This window comes from Colobus angolensis, unplaced genomic scaffold (assembly GCF_000951035.1).
Source record: "Colobus angolensis palliatus isolate OR3802 unplaced genomic scaffold, Cang.pa_1.0 Scaffold356, whole genome shotgun sequence".
Taxonomy (NCBI): domain Eukaryota; kingdom Metazoa; phylum Chordata; class Mammalia; order Primates; family Cercopithecidae; genus Colobus; species Colobus angolensis.
This window is the reverse complement of record NW_012116888.1, coordinates 551,774-573,660: the sequence shown is the minus strand read 5'-3', so window position 1 is coordinate 573,660 and position 21,887 is coordinate 551,774. Positions and strand designations below refer to the sequence as shown.

Sequence of the window (21,887 nt, the reverse complement as noted above, 5' to 3'; positions counted from 1 at the left end):
GTCTCGGCCTCCCAAAGTGCTGGGATTACAGGCTTGAGCCACCGCGCCCGGCCACCTCTTACTTAATTTTAATTGTATTGGCCACATTCCCAGAATAATGTTAAATAATAGTGATTGTGGCAGACATAAACATGTTTTAATGATAGTGCCTTTTTGTTTTAGCTTGAGCATGCATCACCTGAGAATGGTACATTTTTCACTATACTTCTAGATTTAGTATTTTCTTTATAAGTTTGTCTCCAAAATCTTAAGATTAGTCTGTAGTTGATTATTGGGATATTTGCCTTTAACATGACGTATAAATGTTTTTTTTTTTCTTTAAAAAGTGGCTTTCTAGTTTTAATAGAGAAAAAAGCTGAATGTTTTTGTATAATTAAAATATCTAACCTTAATAGAATAAAAAATAAGCTGATGTGATTATAGTAAATTCATTATAATATATAATAATACAGCCTTATTGATTCAGCAGAGTTATGGTTTAGTGTGTGTATGTGTTAAGAACACTTATCATGAGTTCTACTCCCTTAACAAAATTTTAAGTATACAATACAGTATCGTTGACTATAGGTATAATGTTATATAGCAGATCTCTAGAACTTAACCATCTTGTCTAACAGTTGTAGGTTTTGGTTTTAAAAAAAAAAATAGACCTTGATTTTACCTGGTCTTTTCCTTAATATTTTTATTTACATGAATTTCCTTGCAAGTTCTATCATAGTGGAGCAAAATGTTACCAGGGAGACAACTGTAAATTTTCCCATGATGATCTAACTAAAGAAACAAAGAAACTTTTGGACAAAGTAAGTAATATTTTTGTACCTTGATTACATCTCTCCACAAATATGTTTGACTTGAATAATATTTTATAAATGATATTTTGTGAAATTGCTGAGAAATTGAAGGTTTACTATTTTATATTTTATTCTATTTGAGGAATATTGTTTACCTTTTTGAACCTCATTCTATTTATAAAAAATCGGCCGGGCGCGGTGGCTCAAGCCTGTAATCCCAGCACTTTGGGAGGCCGAGACGGGCGGATCACGAGGTCAGGAGATCGAGACCATCCTGGCTAACACGGTGAAACCCCGTCTCTACTAAAAAAATACAAAAAACTAGCTGGGCGAGGTGGCGGGCGCCTGTAGTCCCAGCTACTCGGGAGGCTGAGGCAGGAGAATGGCGTGAACCCGGGAGGCGGAGCTTGCAGTGAGCTGAGATCCGGCCACTGCACTCCAGCCTGGGCCACAGAGCGAGACTCCGTCTCAAAAAAAAAAAAAAAAGATGAGTTAGCTATCTCCAAACCATTTCAACTGTTTTTTTCTTTCTCTCTCCCTTCCCTCCTTCCCTCCTTCCCTTCCTTCCCTTCCTTCCCTTCCTTCCCTTCCTTTCCTTCCTTTCCTTCCTTTCCTTCCTTTCCTTCCTTTCCTTCCTTTCCTTCCTTCCTCCCTTCCTCCCTCTCTCCCTCTCTCTTGCTTGCTTTTTCTTTCTTTCCTTCTCTCTCTCTGTCTCTTTTCTTTTCTCTTTTTTTTTTTTTGGCAGGGTCTTGCTGCGTTGCCCAGGCTGGGTGTAGTGGTGTGATCTTGGCTCAGCTTACTGCAACCTCCACACCCTGCTCCTTGCCAACCCCCTGTCCTGCAACCCCCACCCCCACCCCTGGGGCCATCCTCCCACCTCAATCTTCCGAGGTGGGCACTACCATGTGCAGCTAATTTTTGCACTTTTTATAGAGACGGGGGATTCTCCATGTTGCTCAGGCTGGTCTCTTGGGCTCAAGCGATCTACCTGCCTTGGCCTTCCAAAGTGTCGAGATTATAGGCGTGAGCCACTGTGACCAGCTCATTTCAACTTTAATGTTATTTTTCCACTAACAACACTTAAGTCTTCCTAGTTTTAAATGTGAGGAAAAGACTCACTTTGAAATAGTAATCTTTGCCAATTATTTTTAGGTGTTGAATACTGATGAAGAACTCATAAATGAAGATGAAAGAGAATTAGAGGAACTTAGAAAGCGTGGCATAACTCCTCTTCCTAAACCACCTCCAGGGGTTGGGCTTCTGCCAACCCCTCCAGAGCATTTTACCTTTTCTGATCCTGAAGATGATTTTCAGACAGATTTCACTGATGATTTTAGGAAAATTCCATCTCTTTTTGAAATAGTTGTAAAACCTACTGTGGATTTAGCGCATAAAATTGGGAGGAAGTAAGTGAAAACTTTCTAAATGACATCAACTTTTTTTTTCTGAAAACGATCATTAAGAAACTAAGTCATATTCCAAGCTAATCGTATAATTAAACTTGGTTAGAGATAGCACATATCTGGCATGCACGCAGATGGCTGCTCCCCCCTTTGTTTTCCATTCCCACCCTCTGCTGCTTGCCGTCAGTGCTTTCCCATATGGAATCCTTACACAGCTTCTGAAACCTCTCAGCATAGTAATGCTGAAGGACCCTGCCTGGTGGGTGGATTTGGCATTCTCACTTGATTATGAGGCTGCATTGTTGCTGATAATGCCTTCAGATTGTGGGAAATAGATCTCCACGTATTTGATTATTTTTGAAGAGCAATTCCTTAGGCTATTGGAGGAAAACCTCTGGATTCAGATTTTCATTTTCTAACACCACCATTCCAGCCCTGCTGCCAGTTCCCCAGGGTCTGTGCACCTGGGTCTTAAGTCGCATTGTGGAGCATTCGTTTAGCCTTGACAACTCAGGAAAGCAAGGAGGTCTCAGCCAATGAGGAACAAGAAATCTATAGCAAATATCACAATTCGTTTGAACCATTAAAAGTATTTCTACTAATGTCAAGAAGATAAGTATGTCCACTGTTTTGCTAATATATATTGTATCCTGGTCAATGAAATCAGATAAAGTGATAAAGATTAGAAGTGGAGTGGCAGCCTAATTGGGAAGTTTCCCTCAACCCAAAGGAATCAACAGACAAAACTATTGGAAATAATTAAATTAGCAAGATGTCAAGAAAGAAGAGCAACATTCAAAAACTGAATGTCTTTTTATATGCCAGCAATAACCAATTACAAGTTGTTATAAAAAGTTGGATGTTTATGTGTAGTAGATTCTAATTTTATTGTAAAAGGTTACATATACCTGAAAAAAGGGAGTAGTAGGAGAGAACCAATAAAATATTTTATCTCTGAGTAGTGGGATTAGGGGTGATTCTTATTTATCTTTGTAGTTTTCTGTATTTTTCAAAACAGAGTAAGTTTTAGAACAGCTGACAGTAAGCAGCAAGTGGGCTAAAATGGAAGCAAGAGGTCTATTTCGTGTTTCTACCTATCAACGATATGGAACAAATTCCTTCTTAAACATACAGTATTCTGATATTAAAAAAACATACTTAACCAATATCTGTTTAGAACTGTTAATGTTCTTGTTTGTTTCTTTTTCTTTGAAGTAAGAAATATTATTTCTGTCTACAGGCCACCAGCATTTTATAACAGTGCCTCACCACCAGGACCACAATTTCAGGGAAGCAGTCCACACCCTCAACATATCTATAGTTCTGGGTCAAGTCCAGGTCCTGGACCTAACATGTCTCAGGGACACAGTAGTCCTGTGATGCACCCAGGCTCCCCTGGACATCACCCATGTGCAGGACCTCCTGGTCTACCAGTGCCACAGAGCCCACCTTTACCACCTGGTCCACCTGAAATTGTAGGTCCTCAAAATCAAGCTGGAGTACTTGTTCAACCAGACACATCTTTGACACCACCAAGTATGGGTGGGGCTTACCACTCCCCAGGCTTTCCAGGACATGTGATGAAAGTACCCAGAGAGAATCACTGTTCTCCAGGTTCATCATACCAGCAAAGTCCTGGTGAAATGCAGCTTAACACCAATTATGAGTCCCTGCAAAACCCAGCTGAGTTTTATGATAATTACTATGCACAGCATCCTGTACATAATTTTCAGCCACCCAGTAACTCTGGTGGTAAGTTAACTTTTTGAAATAATTTATTCCTAATTTAAAATGCAGTCCTATTTTTCATTAAAAGCATGATAGAAACATATGTTTTAAGTAAAGCTAAATAAAATTGATAAGATTGAAACCTTAAAATGTTTTCAGTTTGCCAAACTTTTGAAACAATAGAATTTTAGATAACTTTTAGAAATATTTTTAAATGACATAATTTGATAATCCAGTGTGCCTATTATGAAAGTTTTCATTTCTTATGACTTTGGTGGAGTTTTGTGCTCACTCAATGACTGTCTCTCCCCATGTTATACATGTAGATGGGATGTGGCATGGCGAATTTGCCCAGCAGCAGCCTCCTATTGTTCAAGACTCACCTAACCATGGGAGTGGGTCTGACGGCAGCAGCACCAGGACAGGCCATGGCCCTCTGCCTGTACCAGGCCTCCTCCCTGCGGTGCAAAGAGCTCTTTTTGTCAGACTTACTCAGAGATACCAAGAAGATGAAGAACAAACCAGCACCCAACCTCATAGAGCACCAAGCAAGGAAGAAGGTGTGTCAGAAGTTATTAATAGTATCTTACCTATTTGGATGGGTTAAAACTTTTAAATGGCCGAGGCAGGTGAATCACTGGAGGTCAGGAGTTCAAGATCAACCTGGCCAACATGGTGAAACCCCATCTCCACTAAAAATGCAAAACTTAGCTGGTTGTGTTGGCATGTGCCTGTAGTACCAGCTACTCAGGAGGCTGAGGCAGGAGAATCGCTTCAACCTGGGAGGCGGAGGTTCTAGTGAGCTGAGACCTCGCCACTGCACTCCAGCCTGGGCAACAGAGCGAGACTCAGTCTCAAAAAAAAAAAAAAGAATTAAAAATGAGCTCTCTCTTCTATTTCCAATTTATCTCATAGCAACTATCTTGTGATTGATTATGGTTTCAGTGCCATTAATTGCATTAATACGTAATTGCAAAAGGTTTGACTTGAAGCAGTAAAAGTATCTCTAGCTTGAGTTCAAGGTTGTGCAGACTTGCAAACAAGCCTTTTGCTTTTTTTTTTTTTTTTGAAGAAAATAAATAGAACAAGAAAAGGACACCTTTCAGTTTGAGGATTTTGAATTCTAGCCCAATTTCAAAATGATTCAGTTATTAGAGATATTTTTATGTCATAGGCTATATAATTAAGGATCTACTATAATACTAAGAAATATATTTTGACATAAAAAGATTATATGGAAACTAAGTTTATCTTAGTATTTTTGATATTGGTAAGTATACAACAGTTAGTTCAGTAAAGGATGAGAAAAGTTTAAAGCATTCAGTTCTGTTTATGAATTACAAAATTGATGTTTGGCCACTCAAACATGACATTTATGTAAACCTATATAACGCTAGGTAGCTACAAGCTATTATATGAACGTTTAAAAATATATATTTATAATTTTAAAATTATTTTTGTGGGTACATAGTAGGTATATATGTTTATGGAGTACGTGAGGTATTTTGATAGAGGCATGCAATGCATAATAATCACATCAGGGTAAATAGAGTATCCCATCACCTTAAGCATTTATCCTCTGTGTTACAAATAATCCAGTTATATTCTTTTAGTTTTTTTTTAATGTGCAATTAAATTATTATTGACAATAGTCATCCTGTTGTGCTATCAAATACTAGGTCTTATTCATTCTATTTAACTTTTGGTACCCATTAACCATCCCTACTTCCTCCCTATCTGCCAGCTACCCTTCCCAGTCTCTGGTAACCATCCTTCTACTCTCTATGTCCATGAGTTCAATTGTTTTAGTTTTTAGCTCCCACAAATAAGTGAGAACATGAGAAGTTTGTCTTCATGTGCCTGGCTTATTTCACTTAACATAATGACCTCCAGTTCCTTATTGCAAATGAGAGAATCTCATTCTTTTTATGGCTAAATAGCACTCCATTGTGTATATATGCCACATTTTCTTTACCCATTGTCTGTTTTTTGTTTGTTTTGTTTTGTTTTGTTTTAAGAGTCCCACTCTGTTGCCCAGGCTAGAGTTCAGTGGCACGATCTCGGCTCACTGCAACCTCTTCTTCCCAGGTTCAAGCAGTTCTCATGCCGCAGCCTCCTAAGTAGCTGGGATTACAGGTGTGTACCACCATGCCCATCTAATTTTTATATTTTTAGTGAAGATGAGGTTTCACTGTGTTGGCCAGGCTGGTTACGAACTCCTGACCTCAGGTGATCTGCCCAGCTCAGCCTACCAAAGTGCTGGGATTACAGGTGTGAGCCACCATGCCTGACCGTTGTCTGTTGATGGACACTTAGGTTGCTTCCAAATCTTGGCTATTGTGAATAATGCTGCAGTAAACGTGAGAGTACAGATATCTCTTTCATATACTGATTTCCTTTCTTTTGGGTATATACCTAGCAGTGGTATTGCTGGATCAGATGGTAACTTCATTTTTAGTTTTTTGAGGAACTTTCAAACTGTTCTCCATAGTGGTCGCACTGATTTACTTTCCCACCAACAGTGTATGAGGGTTCTCTTTCCTCCACATCCTTGCCTGCATTTGTTATTTCCTGTCTTTTGAATAAGAGCCATTTTAACTGGGGTGAGATGATATCTCATTGTAGTTTTGATTTGCATTTCTCTGATGATGAGTGATGTTGTGCACGTTTTCATATACCTGTGTGCCATTTTTATGTCTTCTTTTGAGAAATGTCTATTCAGATATTTTGCCCTTTTTTTTTTTTTTTTTTTTTTTTGAGGCAGAGTCTCACTCTGTCGCCCGGACTGGAGTGCAGTGGCCAGATCTCAGCTCACTGCAAGCTCCGCCTCCTGGGTTTACGCCATTCTCCTGCCTCAGCCTCCCGAGTAGCTGGGACTACAGGCGCCCGCCACCTCGCCCGGCTAGTTTTTCTATTTTTAGTAGAGACGGGGTTTCACCGTGTTAGCCAGGATGGTCTCGATCTCCTGACCTCGTGATCCGCCCGTCTCGGCCTCCCAAAGTGCTGGGATTACAGGCTTGAGCCACCACGCCCGGCCTATTTTGCCCATTTTTAAATTGGATTATTGATTTTTTTTCCCTATAGAGTTGTTTGAGCTCCTTATATATTCTAGTTATTAATCTCTTCTCGGATAGGTAGTTTGCAGATATTTTCTCCCATTCTGTGGGTTGTCTCATCATTTGTTTCCTTTATAATGCAGCTTTTTAACTTGATATGATCCCATTTGTCCATTTTTGCTTTGGTTGCCTGCGCTTGTGAGGTATTACTTAAGAAATCTTTGCCCAGACCAGTGTCCTGGAGAGTTTACCCAATGTTTTCTGGTAGCAGTTTCATAGTTTGAGGTCTTAGATTTAAGTATTTAATCCATTTTGATTTGATTTTTGTATATGGTGAGAAATAGGAGTCTAGTTTTACTCTTCTGCATATGGATATCCAGTTTTCCCAGCACCATTTATTGAAGAGATTGTCCTTTCCCCTATGTATGTTTTTGGCACCTTTGTCGAAAATCAGTTCACTGTAGATGTATGGGTTTGCTTCTGGGTTCTCTGTTCTGTTCCATTGGTCTATGTGTCTGCTTTTTTGTTAGTTCATTTTTTCGTTTTTGTTTTTGTTTTTTCTTGAGATAGGGTCTTACTCTGTTGCGCAGTGGTGCAATCTCAGCTCACCACAACCTCCACCTCCTGAGTTTGAGCAATTCTCGTGCCTCAGCCTCCCAAGTAGCTGGGACTACCGGTGCACGCCACCATGCCCAGCTAATTTTTTTTGTATTTTTAGTAGAGACAGGGTTTTGCCATGTTGGCCCGGTTGGTCTCAAACACCTGGCCTCAAGTGATCTGCCTGTGTCGGCCTCCCAAAGTGCTGGGATTACAGGTGTGAGCCATTATACCCAGCTTATGTGCCTGTTTTTATGCCAGTACCATGCTGTTTTGATTACTATAGCTCTGTAGTATAATTTGACATCAGGTAATGTGATTCCTCTAGTTTTGTTCCTTTTGCTCAGGGTAGGTTTGACTATTCTGAGTCCTTTGTGGTTCCATATAAATTTTAGGATAGTTTTTTCTATATCTCTGAAGAACACTATTGGTGTTTTGATTGGAATTGCATTGACTCTGTAGATTGCTTTGGGTAGTATAGACATTTTAACAATATTGATTCTTCCAATCCATGAACATGGAATATCTTTCCAATTTTTGGTGTCCTCTTCAGTTTCTTGCATCAATGTATATGACCATTTTTTGCTACATTTTCAAAGAAGATATTATTAATTCTTCATTTACCTAACATCACAGGAGAATGAAAGATTCCTAATAAGTGAATTTCCTGTACAATTTAAATTATAAACATTTTAATAGTAATCTTTCAGCTGGGCACAGTGGCTCACGCCTATAATCCCAGCACTTTGGGAGGCCAAGATGGATGAATCACGAGGTCAAGAGATCGAGACCATCCTGCCAGCATGGTGAAACATCTGTATTAAAAATGCAAAAATTAGCTGGGTGTGGTGACACGCATCTATGGTCCCAGCTACTCAGAAGGCTGAGGCAGGAGAATTGCTTGCAGGAGGCGGAGGTCGCAGTGAGCTGAGATCACCCTATTGCACTCCAGCCTGAGTAACAGAGCGAGACTCTGTCTCAAAAATAAATAAATAAATAAATAAGTAATCTTTCAGTAGTCTTAAAGTTTCATAAACAAAGATAATAACACTTTTAGATAATAGAAAATTTTATTCTGTAATGTTATGTAATTGGTAGTGTTCTGTGGGAGTTGTTGGCTCTGATACAGAAATATTTTGAACAGCTAGGTTTACTTGTGTTTGTGTTAATTTTTGTGGATTTTAATGCTTTTATGCATTTTATCTCTGCTTTGATAAAAAGCTGCTAATTATCATTTTTTATCTAATATCTGTTTTCCACCAGCCTGTCTCTATTCTTCTACTCTCCCTCTGTTACTATTTTCACTCTCATTTAAGGAAGATTTTTAAGTATGCTTTATAAATTATAAAATATATATATAATGCTTATAAAATATATTGATATGGGAATGAAAAAGTAAGGATAGAAGTAACGAATACTATGAGGAGTGAAATTACTATACAGAAATATTTAAAGTAATTGCAACTGGTAAAAGTGAATCACAAATCCATCTGTAGGTTTCCTTGATGTCAAAGAGAAGAAAAGAGATCTAGTGTCTAGAAGTAGTTTTTTCAGACTGAGATCTGAGTAAAACTTTTTGCAGTTGTGACATACCATATGCTGTTTTAACCCACATTCTACCCTAAATACCAATGCTTGTTTTGTAAGCACTGCTCTGTTCAAACTAACCCTGTAACACTAAAGTTTCATGTAGTAGGCATGCATTAGTGAGCAGTGAGATGAGGTAAAAATGAGAGTGTCTAGGATATTCTGCTGATCCAAGATACTCTAGGATGGAGATACATATATGCATATACAGTATATCTATATATCTGTATCCCATGTTCTGACTCTTACGTTCTGGCAAGAATGTGAACAGGAGATACCTTGTGGCCAATTCAGAGCCAACCTGTGTCTATTTTAATGGAGAGGAGAGAGAATCACGCTTTTGAAACATCAGTTTGTAATTCCTTCTGCTAGAGAAAAGACTTATGATAGGTAGGCTTCTTAAACTTGTGTCTAATACACTAGAGTTAAATAGGCTTTAAAAGTAAGACTCAAAATGTTCTCATAAAGTATATAAAGTATATAAGTTTTAGGATGTTAGGGTTTTTGTTTGTTTGTTTGTTTTGTTTTGTTTTGAGATGGAGTCTTGCTTTGTCACCCAGGCTGGAGTGCAGTGGCTCGATCTCGGCTCACTTCAAGCTCCACCTCCTGGGCTCACGCCGTTCTCGTGCCTCAGCCTCCTGAGTAGCTGGGACTACAGGTGCCTGCCACCACGCCCGGCTAATTTTTTTGTATTTTTAGTAGAGACGGGGTTTCACCGTGTTAGCCAGGATGGTCTCGATCTCCTGACCTCGTGATCTGCCTGCCTCAGCCTCCTAAAGTGCTGCGCCTGGCCAGTTTTGTTATTTTTAAAGTTAATGTTTGAATAGCTAATATAGTCACACAGGTCAAATATCTAAACATATAATAAAGAGTAAATGAAAAGTCTCCACCCCATTTCTCATTTGCTCAGTTTCCATTGCTACCTTAACTATCACTTTCAATGTTTTGTTTTCTTTTTAGTCCATTGTTAACTTGATAAATTCAGAGCTAGGAAGCTTAAGGAATGCTTGATTTGAAGAGACCTAGCACATTTTAGAATGCTAAGAGCATTTTCCTTTCTCCTACAGCCCACATCACACATACAACACACATATCTGAATTCCCTTTGACCAGTTGGAAGGAAAGGTCCTGCCTTTTCTCTGACTAGAATGACATTACACATATTCTAGTATCACCCTGCTTCCTTAATAGAGTATAATGACTGAATTGATAGTTTTCTTACCACATCTTATTTTGTTCCAGTTTTGAAATCTGGCATTTTTGTTATGCATTTTCTTGAAGTTAGACTATACTTATTTCAGAAAGAGTATGTGTTTTTTAATGTTAATTAAGTCTACATATAAATGCTTCATTCTTTATAATAAGTTTTTGTCTGCGTTTAGATGATACAGTTAACTGGTATTCCAGTAGTGAAGAGGAAGAAGGAAGCAGTGTCAAATCAATACTGAAAACATTACAGAAACAAACAGAAACTTTAAGGAATCAGCAACAACCTTCCACAGAACTCAGCACTCCTACTGATCCAAGACTTGCTAAAGAGAAAAGTAAAGGAAACCAAGTGGTTGACCCTAGACTTAGGACTATCCCCAGGCAAGACATTAGAAAACCTTCTGAGTCTGCCCCACTGGATCTTAGACTTGCGTGGGATCCCAGGAAATTGAGAGGGAATGGAAGTGGTCACGTAGGCTCTTCTGTTAGTGGAGCAAAGTTTGATTTGCATCATGCAAATGCTGGCACTAATGTCAAACACAAAAGAGGCGATGATGATGATGAAGATACAGAAAGAGAACTGAGAGAAAAAGCTTTCTTAATACCTTTGGATGCCTCACCTGGCATAATGCTCCAGGATCCAAGGTCACAATTGAGACAGTTCAGTCACATTAAAATGGACATTACTCTAACCAAACCCAACTTTGCAAAACACATCGTGTGGGCTCCGGAAGACTTACTTCCAGTACCTTTACCTAAACCTGATCCAGTGTCTTCAATCAATTTACCTCTGCCCCCGCTTATAGCTGACCAGAGGCTAAATAGGTTATGGAATACCAAAAGTGATCTTCATCAAAACACAGTGTCCATTGATCCAAAATTAGCAGCCAAAGCCAAAATTAACACAACAAGCAGAGAAGGCTACCTAGAACAATTTGGAGACTCACACAGTTCAGGAAGTAAATTGGGAGATCCTAGACTACAAAAGAATTTTGATCCTAGGCTTCACAGACTGCCCAATACAGAGTCTCATCAAGTGGTTATGAAGGATTCACATACATCAAAGGGTGCCCCTCACTTAGCCAGATCAAACCCTGGTTTATCACAGCCCTCAGGGGCAGGAGCTAGCAATTCTGGTTCCGGGGCTCTGCCTCCATATGTCCCTAAACTCTCTTCCTCAGCTGGCCTTCCACTGGGAACTTCAACTTCAGTTCTTAGTGGTATTAGTTTGTATGACCCTAGGGATCATGGTTCATCATCCACATCAGAACTAGCAACAGCTTCTTCAGGAGAAAACTCAAAGAACCAGAAAAAAAGTGGTGGCTTAAAAAGTAGTGACAAAAATGAGCCTTCTCCTGGAGAAGCTATCCTTCCACAGAAAACCAATCCAAATGTGGAAGTGACTCTTGATGGGCCAGCTGACCCACAGGCAGATGTTCCCAGGAGTTCTGGTAAGGTTCAGGTCCCAGCAGTGCACAGCCTTCCTGTTCAGGCATTAACAGGCTTAATTAGGCCACAGTACAGTGATCCAAGGCAGGCAAGGCAGCCAGGACAGGGGAGCCCAACCCCAGATAATGATCCCGGTAGAGAAACAGATGACAAATCTCTGAAAGAGGTTTTTAAAACTTTTGATCCAACTGCTTCACCATTTTGTTAGCTATTGTGTAACTGAGCAATTCTTTTCACTCTTGTGACTATCTCAGTCCTCTGCTGTTTTGTAACTGGTTTACCTCTATAGTTTATTTATTTTTAAATTATAAACACTTTTCAGCTGCTAGTATCAGAACCACATGAAGTTATAGCCTCTAAAGCCTGTGGTATTTTATATAATATTTTTATAACTTTAAGAGACTGTAGTAATTGACCTAAAAACTTATGTTAGCTTCAGTAAAAGTACTTTTATTGTAAATAAACAATCATGAACTCAACACTCTGCCTGAGTATATGCCAGTTGTCTTTCATAATCAATGTTTAGATAAATGATTGCCACTTTTTATATGGTTGTTTAGTTTCAAGCAATATGATGTACATTACTTTTGAGAAACAGTATTTTGACTAGGACCTCTCTATTTGTCAGCACAGAACTGATTAATATGTAATGCTAACTGCTAATTAAAATGTAAAATCAAGTAAAAAAAATTTTAAAATTACAATTAGCAGAGCAGTTCATGTTTAAGGGCATCACTTTTATTAGTATTGGCAATATTATTTGTGTAAATGAAGCATTTGAATGTCATATCTTTTTAAAGTATTTTATTGTATACTGTATCATAGAAGTTGGAGGTATATAAATAGAACATTTTGCTAAAGTGAAAAATTTCCAAGTTCCCTAGCATAACTTTTTACATTTAATTTTTCATATGAAATAGCAGTTAGTTACTGCTGTGTTATATTGTGATGTTTATGTATGTCAATGTTTTTGTCTTTAGCAGCATAATTTATATTGCTTTTTCAAATGATGTAGCTGCATTAATTGTGTTCATCATGACTTTGGCGATTTTTAACACAATTTTTAAAGATCCAGTGAGAGTCTGTAGTGATTATTACACGAATAATGTTTTAAATGTCTAGGTTCTGTATTTTTTTCTTAAATAGCAAGAAAACACAGATTGCTAGTATAGTCAACAATATTTGGCTATCAATAAAGAATCTCTTTCAGATCTCACCCGGCTGGCATTCTGTAACAGAGGGGATTACCTGGTGTTTTAAGTATTTAATGTCCTCATAGTGTGGAAATCTCCTAAATTGATTAGAAATTGTATTTTATGAAAAATAACTTGTATTCATTCTTGTGTATTTATTGCAATATATAAATAATGGCAACTCTATTTGTTTTATACGTATATAATTTATACCTGAATCTAAGTATTACACTGCTACTCATATTTTGAACTGGAGGTGTAGAACAGTGTTTGCTGGTAACAACTCCAATGCGTATTAATAACTTGAAAAGGAGCATTTCACTATAAAAGATAATGAAAATAGGTAATGAAATCAGTCCTCTAATGAAAGCAGTGCCCTTGAGAAGGGATTTTTTTTTTTTTAATGAAAAGTAAAATATTTCGTGGGAACCTAACACATAGCATATGGTTTATTAATAATGCATATCCTTTCTAATCACTTCTTCAATTCTTTTTGATGCAATTCTGTGCGAAAATGGGGTTGTGGTTAAGTGAACGAGAACTCTGCCCACCTAAGAAGTTCATTGTGTTCTAAGTGGAAGGAGAGTTACTGAAGGGAATGTGAATTTTTACTGTTTGTACTTCGGATACATTTATTGTCTAAAATGGCTCTGGATAACATTTTTGGGTTAAAAAAATGTAATTTAAAGCCACCATAGAAAGTATTTTCTGATTTATTGTCCAAATGAACTTTGTTGTTAATTGAGAAGTCAATAAAATGGATTAAACTGACAGAAAAAATATATATATATCCCAAAGTGTAATTTACTCTTTTGTCAGGATAAAATCGGAAAGATGGCTGATTTTAGTAAATGAAATTTTTAGCAAATCTTTTAATTCATTCATGTAGTTTATAATTATTGTGTCAAGCAATGCTGTTTACATTTTAAGCATCATACAAAAAAGATAATTTGGCTTGTTAAAGATCAAAATAGAATCCAAACTGTTAACAGAATATCTTTTTTACAACTAAAGGAGATATTCCAAGATTTATTAAAAAGTCAGGTTTAAAAGTTATTAATGCAAATTATGTAATGTTCATGCATTCAGTATTCTTGGGTCCCTATTACCTCAGTTGGTGTTCTAGAGACTATTTTACAAGAAAGCTTGAACTTAGTTTCAAATTTGACAATGTATTTTATATGAAAATGTTTAATTTATATTTAAAATAATTGTTATTCAGCATTTTTATTGTGATAACATTAGTTTATGGGCTATTCTGTCATATCCTGTAAACATAGTTTGTTTTTCTTCTTTCTTCCCATTTTCTCATACAAATTGAATAAGTAGCCATTTTCCCCCAATAAATACCTCTTCTTTTAGGTCAGTTGGTGTTTTTAGAATCCATGTAATTTGATTTGCACTGTTAGATCGAAAAGTAATTTATGTTCCTATTCTTAGAAGCCACACATTTAGAGATAACAGAAATAACTTGAGCTTTAAGAGTCTGGATAGGCTCATCCATTGAGATGTAACTTAATTATTCATACTGTTTGTGACGGAAATGCTATACCTGTTTACTATGATGCTGAATAGAGTGGATATATCGGGGGTTGAAATGAAACACACAAGATCATGACCATTTAGATTTAGCAACTACTTTCCCATACCTTGGTTAAGACCTCATTGTGAACCTTGAAAACAAATCAGATGTTGGAGTGATTTCAAACTCTGTTTCAACAATTGGGTCTGTTTCTATATGGACCCTCTATTTCCAAGCTGAATGTTTCAAACCCCCGAATTAGGCTGCAACTGAAAGAGCCTAATTGTGAAATGATGTGTGCTTAGGTTTCTGTTTATCCTTTAGCCATGGAACTTTAAAGAGTAGTGTTCCTCCTACTTATTTTAAGCATGGAAGAAGAGTTGAGTAGTAAATCTTGTGTGAACTTGTAGCTCAGCTACTCTGCTGAATTAATTAGAGGTTAGGAAGGACTTACAAGGGCTGGAAGTTTAAAGATAATAAATTCGTGTTTTTTTGTTCTGAATTGATTTCTGTGCAATTTATATCAATATCTAGTTGCTTATCTGTGAAATTGGATTTTTATTGATCACATATTTGATGTAAAGTATGAATTATTTTTGTAAAGTATTTGTAAATATAAAACTATTTTATAGCTTGAATGAACATAATCATTATGCTCCCATTAGGGTGCATTAAGTTGTACAAATTCCAGAATAACATGATGTGGTTTGTATGGTTTAGCAATTTTACGAAGCTTCGGATGACATGCACTGATGACACAACAGTAGAATTTCCTGAGAGGTTGAGTGAATATTAACCCATCAAGTTAGCAATTTCCTTAAATACATGTGTATCAGGAAGACAGGACTTCCCTACCTTAGAGCTGTATAGACCTGCGTCTCTTCAAGATCTGACTTCTCTGCCCATTTTATACAGGTTGGGTATTGATGGAGGGTTAAAAATGCTATGACAGTTCATGGTGCATGGTGTGTTTGTTTAAATCATAGCATGTTTAGGCAAAGTGGCCAGCTCATTCAATGTAAGAGCCACCGAAACAACAGATGTATTCACACCCAGCCTGTAATATGTATTTCTTCAGGCACGTCCCATTGAGGTTTTCCTGAAAGACCACTTACTTCAGAAAGGCATTGTGTTTCTGTAGTTAATGGCCACTAGAAGTTAGGAAGCTCCTAGGGATCTTAAAGAGGCTGTCACATCTTTCCATTTGCATGACATGGAATCTGTAGTGGAGATGTTTTCCCTGATGTTTTTGGAGGGCTGGACTGTGCTGAAGGCTGTACCTTGGTGGGGTGGTCTGCAGTCATGCAGCCCACTGATAGGGTCCCCCCCACCCCCGCAAGCTTCAAAAATTGAGCTTTCTGTTAATTTCTCAAATTATCTTTTCAAAAATGGTTTGGCAGTACTTGATGAGATTATGTTCAAAATTAAGTCCAGTAAAATACATAAGCATTTGTAAACTATAATTAGTTTAAATAAGACTTAGTTTAGGAAATCTAAGCTTTGACATATATAACCAAACAGGGCCTAAGGGTTCAAAGCTATTTTCTTAGGTATTACACCTTAGCATTTACATAATGCCTTTTCCCCAAGCAGTTTAATGTGGTTTGCAGAAAGTTTCAGCAGCTACCAATCACTATATTGCTGGAGTTTTCTGTTTGAGTATGTCATTTATCAGCAGTATCTGCCGGTTGTGACAAAGCCCACCATATCAACCTGCCTTTCCTGGAAAGGATACAGACCCAAGAAAGGTTAACATCTACATAGTACTTAGAATTTCTCATTTTAAAATAAGAAACAAAAAGCACATTTGAAATAATATTTTATGCTTTTGGAGGCAGGACCCACAGGTATCTCCTTATTTTTATACTTGCCATAGGAACAAGCCTAGTTGTAGGCACACAGTGGGTGCTTTGTTAACTGCCTGTTGATGGCTTCCTGACATCCATCCAAGTGTCACTTTTACAGGTGCTGTCACAACCCATTAAACAGGTGTGGCAGAAGTATTCCCTGACGGCATTAGGAAGAATGCACCTTACGTGTTATATCTCTTTCAGTAGACACAGAGAGCCCACCTGCTCTTTTTTGTCCCCACCCTCACCCCAAGCAATGTGAAGACAGATTATGGCAATTTAGGAGCTCCATGTTTCTATAATAATTCATAACTTTAAGAGTCCTCTAGACTTACGAGATTACTTCATGGTGAAAGTTTGGATTGATCAATAATTTATTCCTATAAATGTCTGCAGGATTTTTTCTGTAACCAGAAAAGTAACTGCATAGCCAGTCTTTTTTGTTGTTGTTGTTGTTGTTGTTGTTTGTTTGAGACAGAGACTTCACTCTTGTTGTCCAGGCTGGAGTGTAATGGTGCAATCTCGGATCACTGCAACCTCCCCTCTCCCAGGTTCAAGTGATTCTCCTGCCTCAGCCTCCCAAGTAGCTGGGCTTACAGGCATGTGCCACCACACCCAGCTAATTTTTTGTATTTACTAGAGACAGGGTTTCACCATGTTGATCAGGCTGATCTCGAACTCCTGACCCCAGGTGATCCACCCGCCTCAACCTCCCAAAGTGTTGGGATAACAGGCGTGAGCCACCGTACTCAGCCTGTTTTTTATTTATTTTTTGAGACAGTCTCACTCTGTCGCTCAGGCTGAAGTGCAGTGGCGCGATCTCAGCTCACTGCAGCCTCCGCCTCCCAGGTTCAAGCAATTCTCCCACCTTAGCCTCCTGAGTAGCTGGAACTACAGGTGTGTGCCACCACACCCAGCTAATTTTTGTATTTTTTTGGTAGAGACAGGGTTTCACCATGTTGGCCAGGCTGATCTTGAACTCCTGGCCTCAAGTGATCCACCAGTCTTGGCCTCTCAAAGTGCTGGGATCACAGGCATGAGCCACCATGCCTGGCCCAATCTTTTTATTATTATTATTTATTTTTTGAGACGGAGTCTTGCTCTGTTGCCCAGGTTGGAGTGTAGTGGCATGATCTTGGCTCACTGCAACCTCTACCTCCGGGTTCAAGCAATTCTCCTGCCTCAGCGTCCTGAGTAGCTGGGATTACAGGTGTGCATCACCACAACCAGCTAATTTTTTATGTTTTTGGTAGAGACACGGTTTCATTCTGTTGGCCAGGCTGGTCTCAAATTCCTGACCTTAAGTGATCTGCCTGCCTCAGCCTCCCAAAGTGCTGGGATTACAGGTGTGAGCCACTGCGCCTGGCCAGTCTTTTATTTTAAAATAAATACTTAGGCCTAACCTAGTGAATTATCAATAGCATTTAAAATTCCTTTTATCCTGACACCACGAACAGTAATTTTCCCTTTCAAGTTATGACTTGACTCTAATTTTGGATCTTGTATCTGCTCTTTAAACACCTTTCCTTACCCTTTGGAATAGAACAGTCATGATACTGTTAGCAAAATTATTGTAGGCATAAAGAAGAGCTGTGAGTTCAAAGAAGATTGTGAGTTCTTGGAATAGTATTTTACAGCATTGTTTATTATTGACCCTCTTGTTTTTTAAGCTTAGAGTTTATAAGAAAAAAAGTGAATATATAGCTAATCATAGCATTTTAGAAAAAATCAGCTCTGCACATAGGCCCCATACTTCTTGGCTCATTACTGATTTTAATACCTTCATGAGAATATTAAGATTGAAAGGAATGGTGAAATTTGCATTATCAGAGGTCTGGTATATAATTTATTGTAAAGAAATTAAATATACAGAGGCTCAATTAAAAAAAGTAACCATATTGTTCTCAAACCTCCATTACCACCAACCTTTTGGGGTTATCAGTGATAGACTATGTGTGTGTATATATATATACTTTTTTTTTTTTGAGACGGAGTCTCGCTCTGTCACCCAGGCTGGAGTGCAGTGGTGCCATCTCAGCTCACTGCAACCTCCACCTTCCGGGTTCGAGCAATTCTCCTGCCTCAGCCTCCCGAGTAGCTGGAATTACAGACACCTGCCACCATGCCCAGCTAATTTTTTGTATTTTTAGTAGAGATAGGGTTTCACCATGTAGGCCAGGCTGATCTCGAACTCCTGACCTCAAATGATCCACCCACCTGAGCCTCCCAAAGTGCTGGCCTTACAGGCATGAGCCATCACACCTGGCCTAGACTATACCTTTTATACACTTTTTAAATAGAGAAAGTGAAAAATGATAAACTAACCATTATAAAATAGAGGTTTGAGTCCACCTCTATTTTACAGAAATTTGCCCTGAAGTGTTTGAGAGAGAAGTCACATATGAGAGAAGAATATCTTTTCAAGGGTAGAATGATATTTCCTTATAAAAGTGACAATCAAAAAAGAGTCATTTGTATACTTGCCAAAGTTTAAAAATTTTTTACATTCCTTACCCTAAACCCACTGCTGCATTCACCCAGGATTCAGAAAGGGTTTGGCAGAGATCCAGGGCTCCAGGGCCCAGGTCATTTTGTTATTAGTCTAGGGTTTTGTCTTGCACAGTCTAGGCAGGGCATCTTTCTTTGTGTGTTGCTGGTTGGGGCCAGGGAGCGGGGTGGGTGGGAGTTGTCCAGGTTTAAGATTGTTTCTTTTCCATCAGATCCACAAACAATATCTGTGGGCTGAAATCCAGGTTATACCTATTCACTATGACTTTTTTTTAAAACTTTCTACTGCAATTATTTCAGTTCCCCCAAGTTGTATCTCAAATGTTGGGGAAATGCTGCCTTGACTCTTACTTTGGAAGGTTTTACTAGATACCAGTTTAGTAGATTAATGACATTGTTAATCTACTGTCTGCTCAAAAGACACCAGCAAGGGGGTACACTTTGCTGAATTGATAAATTATTCCATTAAGGACTAACCAAGTACTTGTAAAAATAGGAATAACTTTTCCTCTCGTTCTTTACTAATAAATTTTCCAAGTTCCATACTGTTGTTGCAAGTTTCTGTAATTTTTTTCTGCAATACCTTTCTATTGTCTGAATTTAAATAAAAATGTTTCTAATAACATCTGTCTGGCAGTGTGATGCTTTGCTTTAATAAACCTTCAGCATTTAAAGACAGAACATAGGGGAACCATGTGCACATTTAAGAGCTTATAATTGGAACCCATCCCAGACTTTCCTGGGAAAAAAAGGGGGACAGCATTAAACTGTTTGCCCTTCAATGTATCTTTGGTACACCGAAATTGTGCTGCATTTAACTATATAGATGCTGTTAGCATTTAAAGCCCCATTTCCTGATACTACCTTCATTCCAGGAAACGACTCTTACACTAGCTAAAGTTAATTTTCTGTTAGAAGATCTGAACCTAAGACATTGTTAGCAAATGTACTGCTCAATAGAGCAGGAACTCTTTAGGATCAAAGTGGGATCTCATTGCAGGAAGGGCTTTCAGAGAAATGGTCATGCTTCCCTTGAAGTCAGGAAATGTCATTAAAAGATGCTTTCTGGCTTCTGTTCTAACATGTTCAATGGTCAAAAACACACTGTCTTAAACATGGGAGCCTAGGAGATTACTGGATGTAATTCCTAAGCAATTCTGTCAGAAGCTTCTTCCTTAAGAGAAAGCATAGTCTAGACTTGGTACCCTCTCTTCTGAGCAATGTAATATTGGGCAAGTCAGGACTTCACAGAGCATTGCTTTCCTCATCTACAAAATACAGATTTATTCATTCATTCATTTAAGAAACATTGAGCATTTAGCATATCCTATTAGGTGTTGAGATACAGAGATGAGTAATAAGATGGTTTGCTTTTTGAATATGGCTTACTGCAAAGTGAATGAAGCCACATTGCTTTGTGGTGGATATCAAATGATCAAGCACACAAGGATACATTTTAGTAACTAAAGGGACCAAATCAAGTATGGTGGATGTAGGGTTGCTAATTTTTTTCAAATCAAACAATGCCCAACTCTGCCATCCTCACACTGGTGTTGGTTTCACCCCTTTGACTTCATTCTCCGCAATGGCACATTAGTCTACCCAGCATTTTTGAGCCCCAAAGTATTTATGATAATTACGGTAAAGCCTCAATATATGCGAATTGGGTGATGGTGTGCTCGAGGGCTTATGTGCATCATCTTATCAAATCCATAGCTAGTATCCAGGACAGTCTGGTAAGGTGAGCCCTGGTTCCCATTTTAAAGATGGGCAAACAGCATAGTGAGAATAGATAGCTCGCCTAAGATCACAACTGATGTGTGACAAAGCTGGGATTTAAACACACCTGCCTGGGTCCAAACCAGTGTTCTTAACTACAACAACATGGCTGCTCTTCAATACTCAGAAACCAGCACAAACTCTTAGAATAGCGGTTTCCAACTTTAGCTGCAACTCTCAAGACCTCATTCCATTGTCTGCAAGTGGCTTTTGGCAGGTGTTTATATTTATCATTACTTAGTGCAAAATTAATTTGACTTTGCTAATTCAACAATAACTTCTCAAGTAATGGTGTTCTCAGGTTTTACAAAATGAGAACTAGGGTTGACCATTTCCAGGTTCTTTCCTGGGGCTTTAGAAGCACATTCTGTATTTTGTTGAAGTGATTGGCAGCTCAGTACTTGAAAATAGGACCTGCCACCTTCACTCCTTCCATGTCTTCCATAAAGGGCCAGCTGGGATCACTCTTGGATGATTTAACAGATTCACTTTTGCTATCCAAAGACTGGGGTTTGACCCCTCTATATACAGCAAAACTTCATGTCCACTCAGGACATGGTATTTACAGCCCAAAGAATAGTTTAATTTTATCTAGGGAATCTAGGGAATAATTAAACTCATAAAGGTCTTTTTTTTTTTTCTTTTAAAGCCTCGAAAGGGACTTCAGACTAGATGATCTCAAATTCCTCTCTTTATCTGATAACCAAAGGTTTAGAAATGATAAAGAACTCAAGTTTACACCAGTGGTTACAATTTTACTTTAAGCTAAAGTAGTTGACCAGATGGAGTTAAATAAATATAGACCAGAAGTACATATTCATTAAACATTCACCATGAGATATACATGTAGGTTACTTTTTTTTTTTACTACAATAAGTTATTAGAAACCCCATCAATGAAGTGCTCAATAAATATTTATTGACTGAAGAAATTCATTTCAATTTAGAAAAACTTTGGAAAGGTTCACATACTTGCAATTATTTTCTACTGTACATTAAGTACTTAATGAGGAAGAAAGAATGCTGATTGTTTTTTTCCTCAGGGGTTTCCAAGACAATAAATCAATCAGCTGCTGAACTTGGAGTAATGACACATGGGCAATGTTGTCATATTAACGGCTTCCGAGAAAGCAAAAATACCTAAAACATTCCTACAAAGCAAAGCAAAATTCTGATATGGAGCACATTAGCCACAACCCAAGAGTGCAAATGTCCC

General features: G+C 38.2%; 1 protein-coding gene across 1 annotated transcript in view; it reads left to right on the top strand.

Moving 5' to 3' along the window:
* The window catches only part of ZC3H6 (zinc finger CCCH-type containing 6), a 38,192-nt gene extending 24,393 nt beyond the window's left edge, over positions 1–13,799 (top strand). Inside the window, 6 exon segments of the mRNA XM_011953084.1 lie at positions 691–800; positions 1,944–2,197; positions 3,435–3,946; positions 4,249–4,482; positions 10,545–11,815; positions 11,817–13,799. Coding sequence (XP_011808474.1) covers positions 691–800; positions 1,944–2,197; positions 3,435–3,946; positions 4,249–4,482; positions 10,545–11,815; positions 11,817–11,870 — 2,435 coding nt within the window. The 3' untranslated portion in view covers positions 11,871–13,799.
* The last annotated feature ends 8,088 nt before the right edge of the window (positions 13,800–21,887 follow it).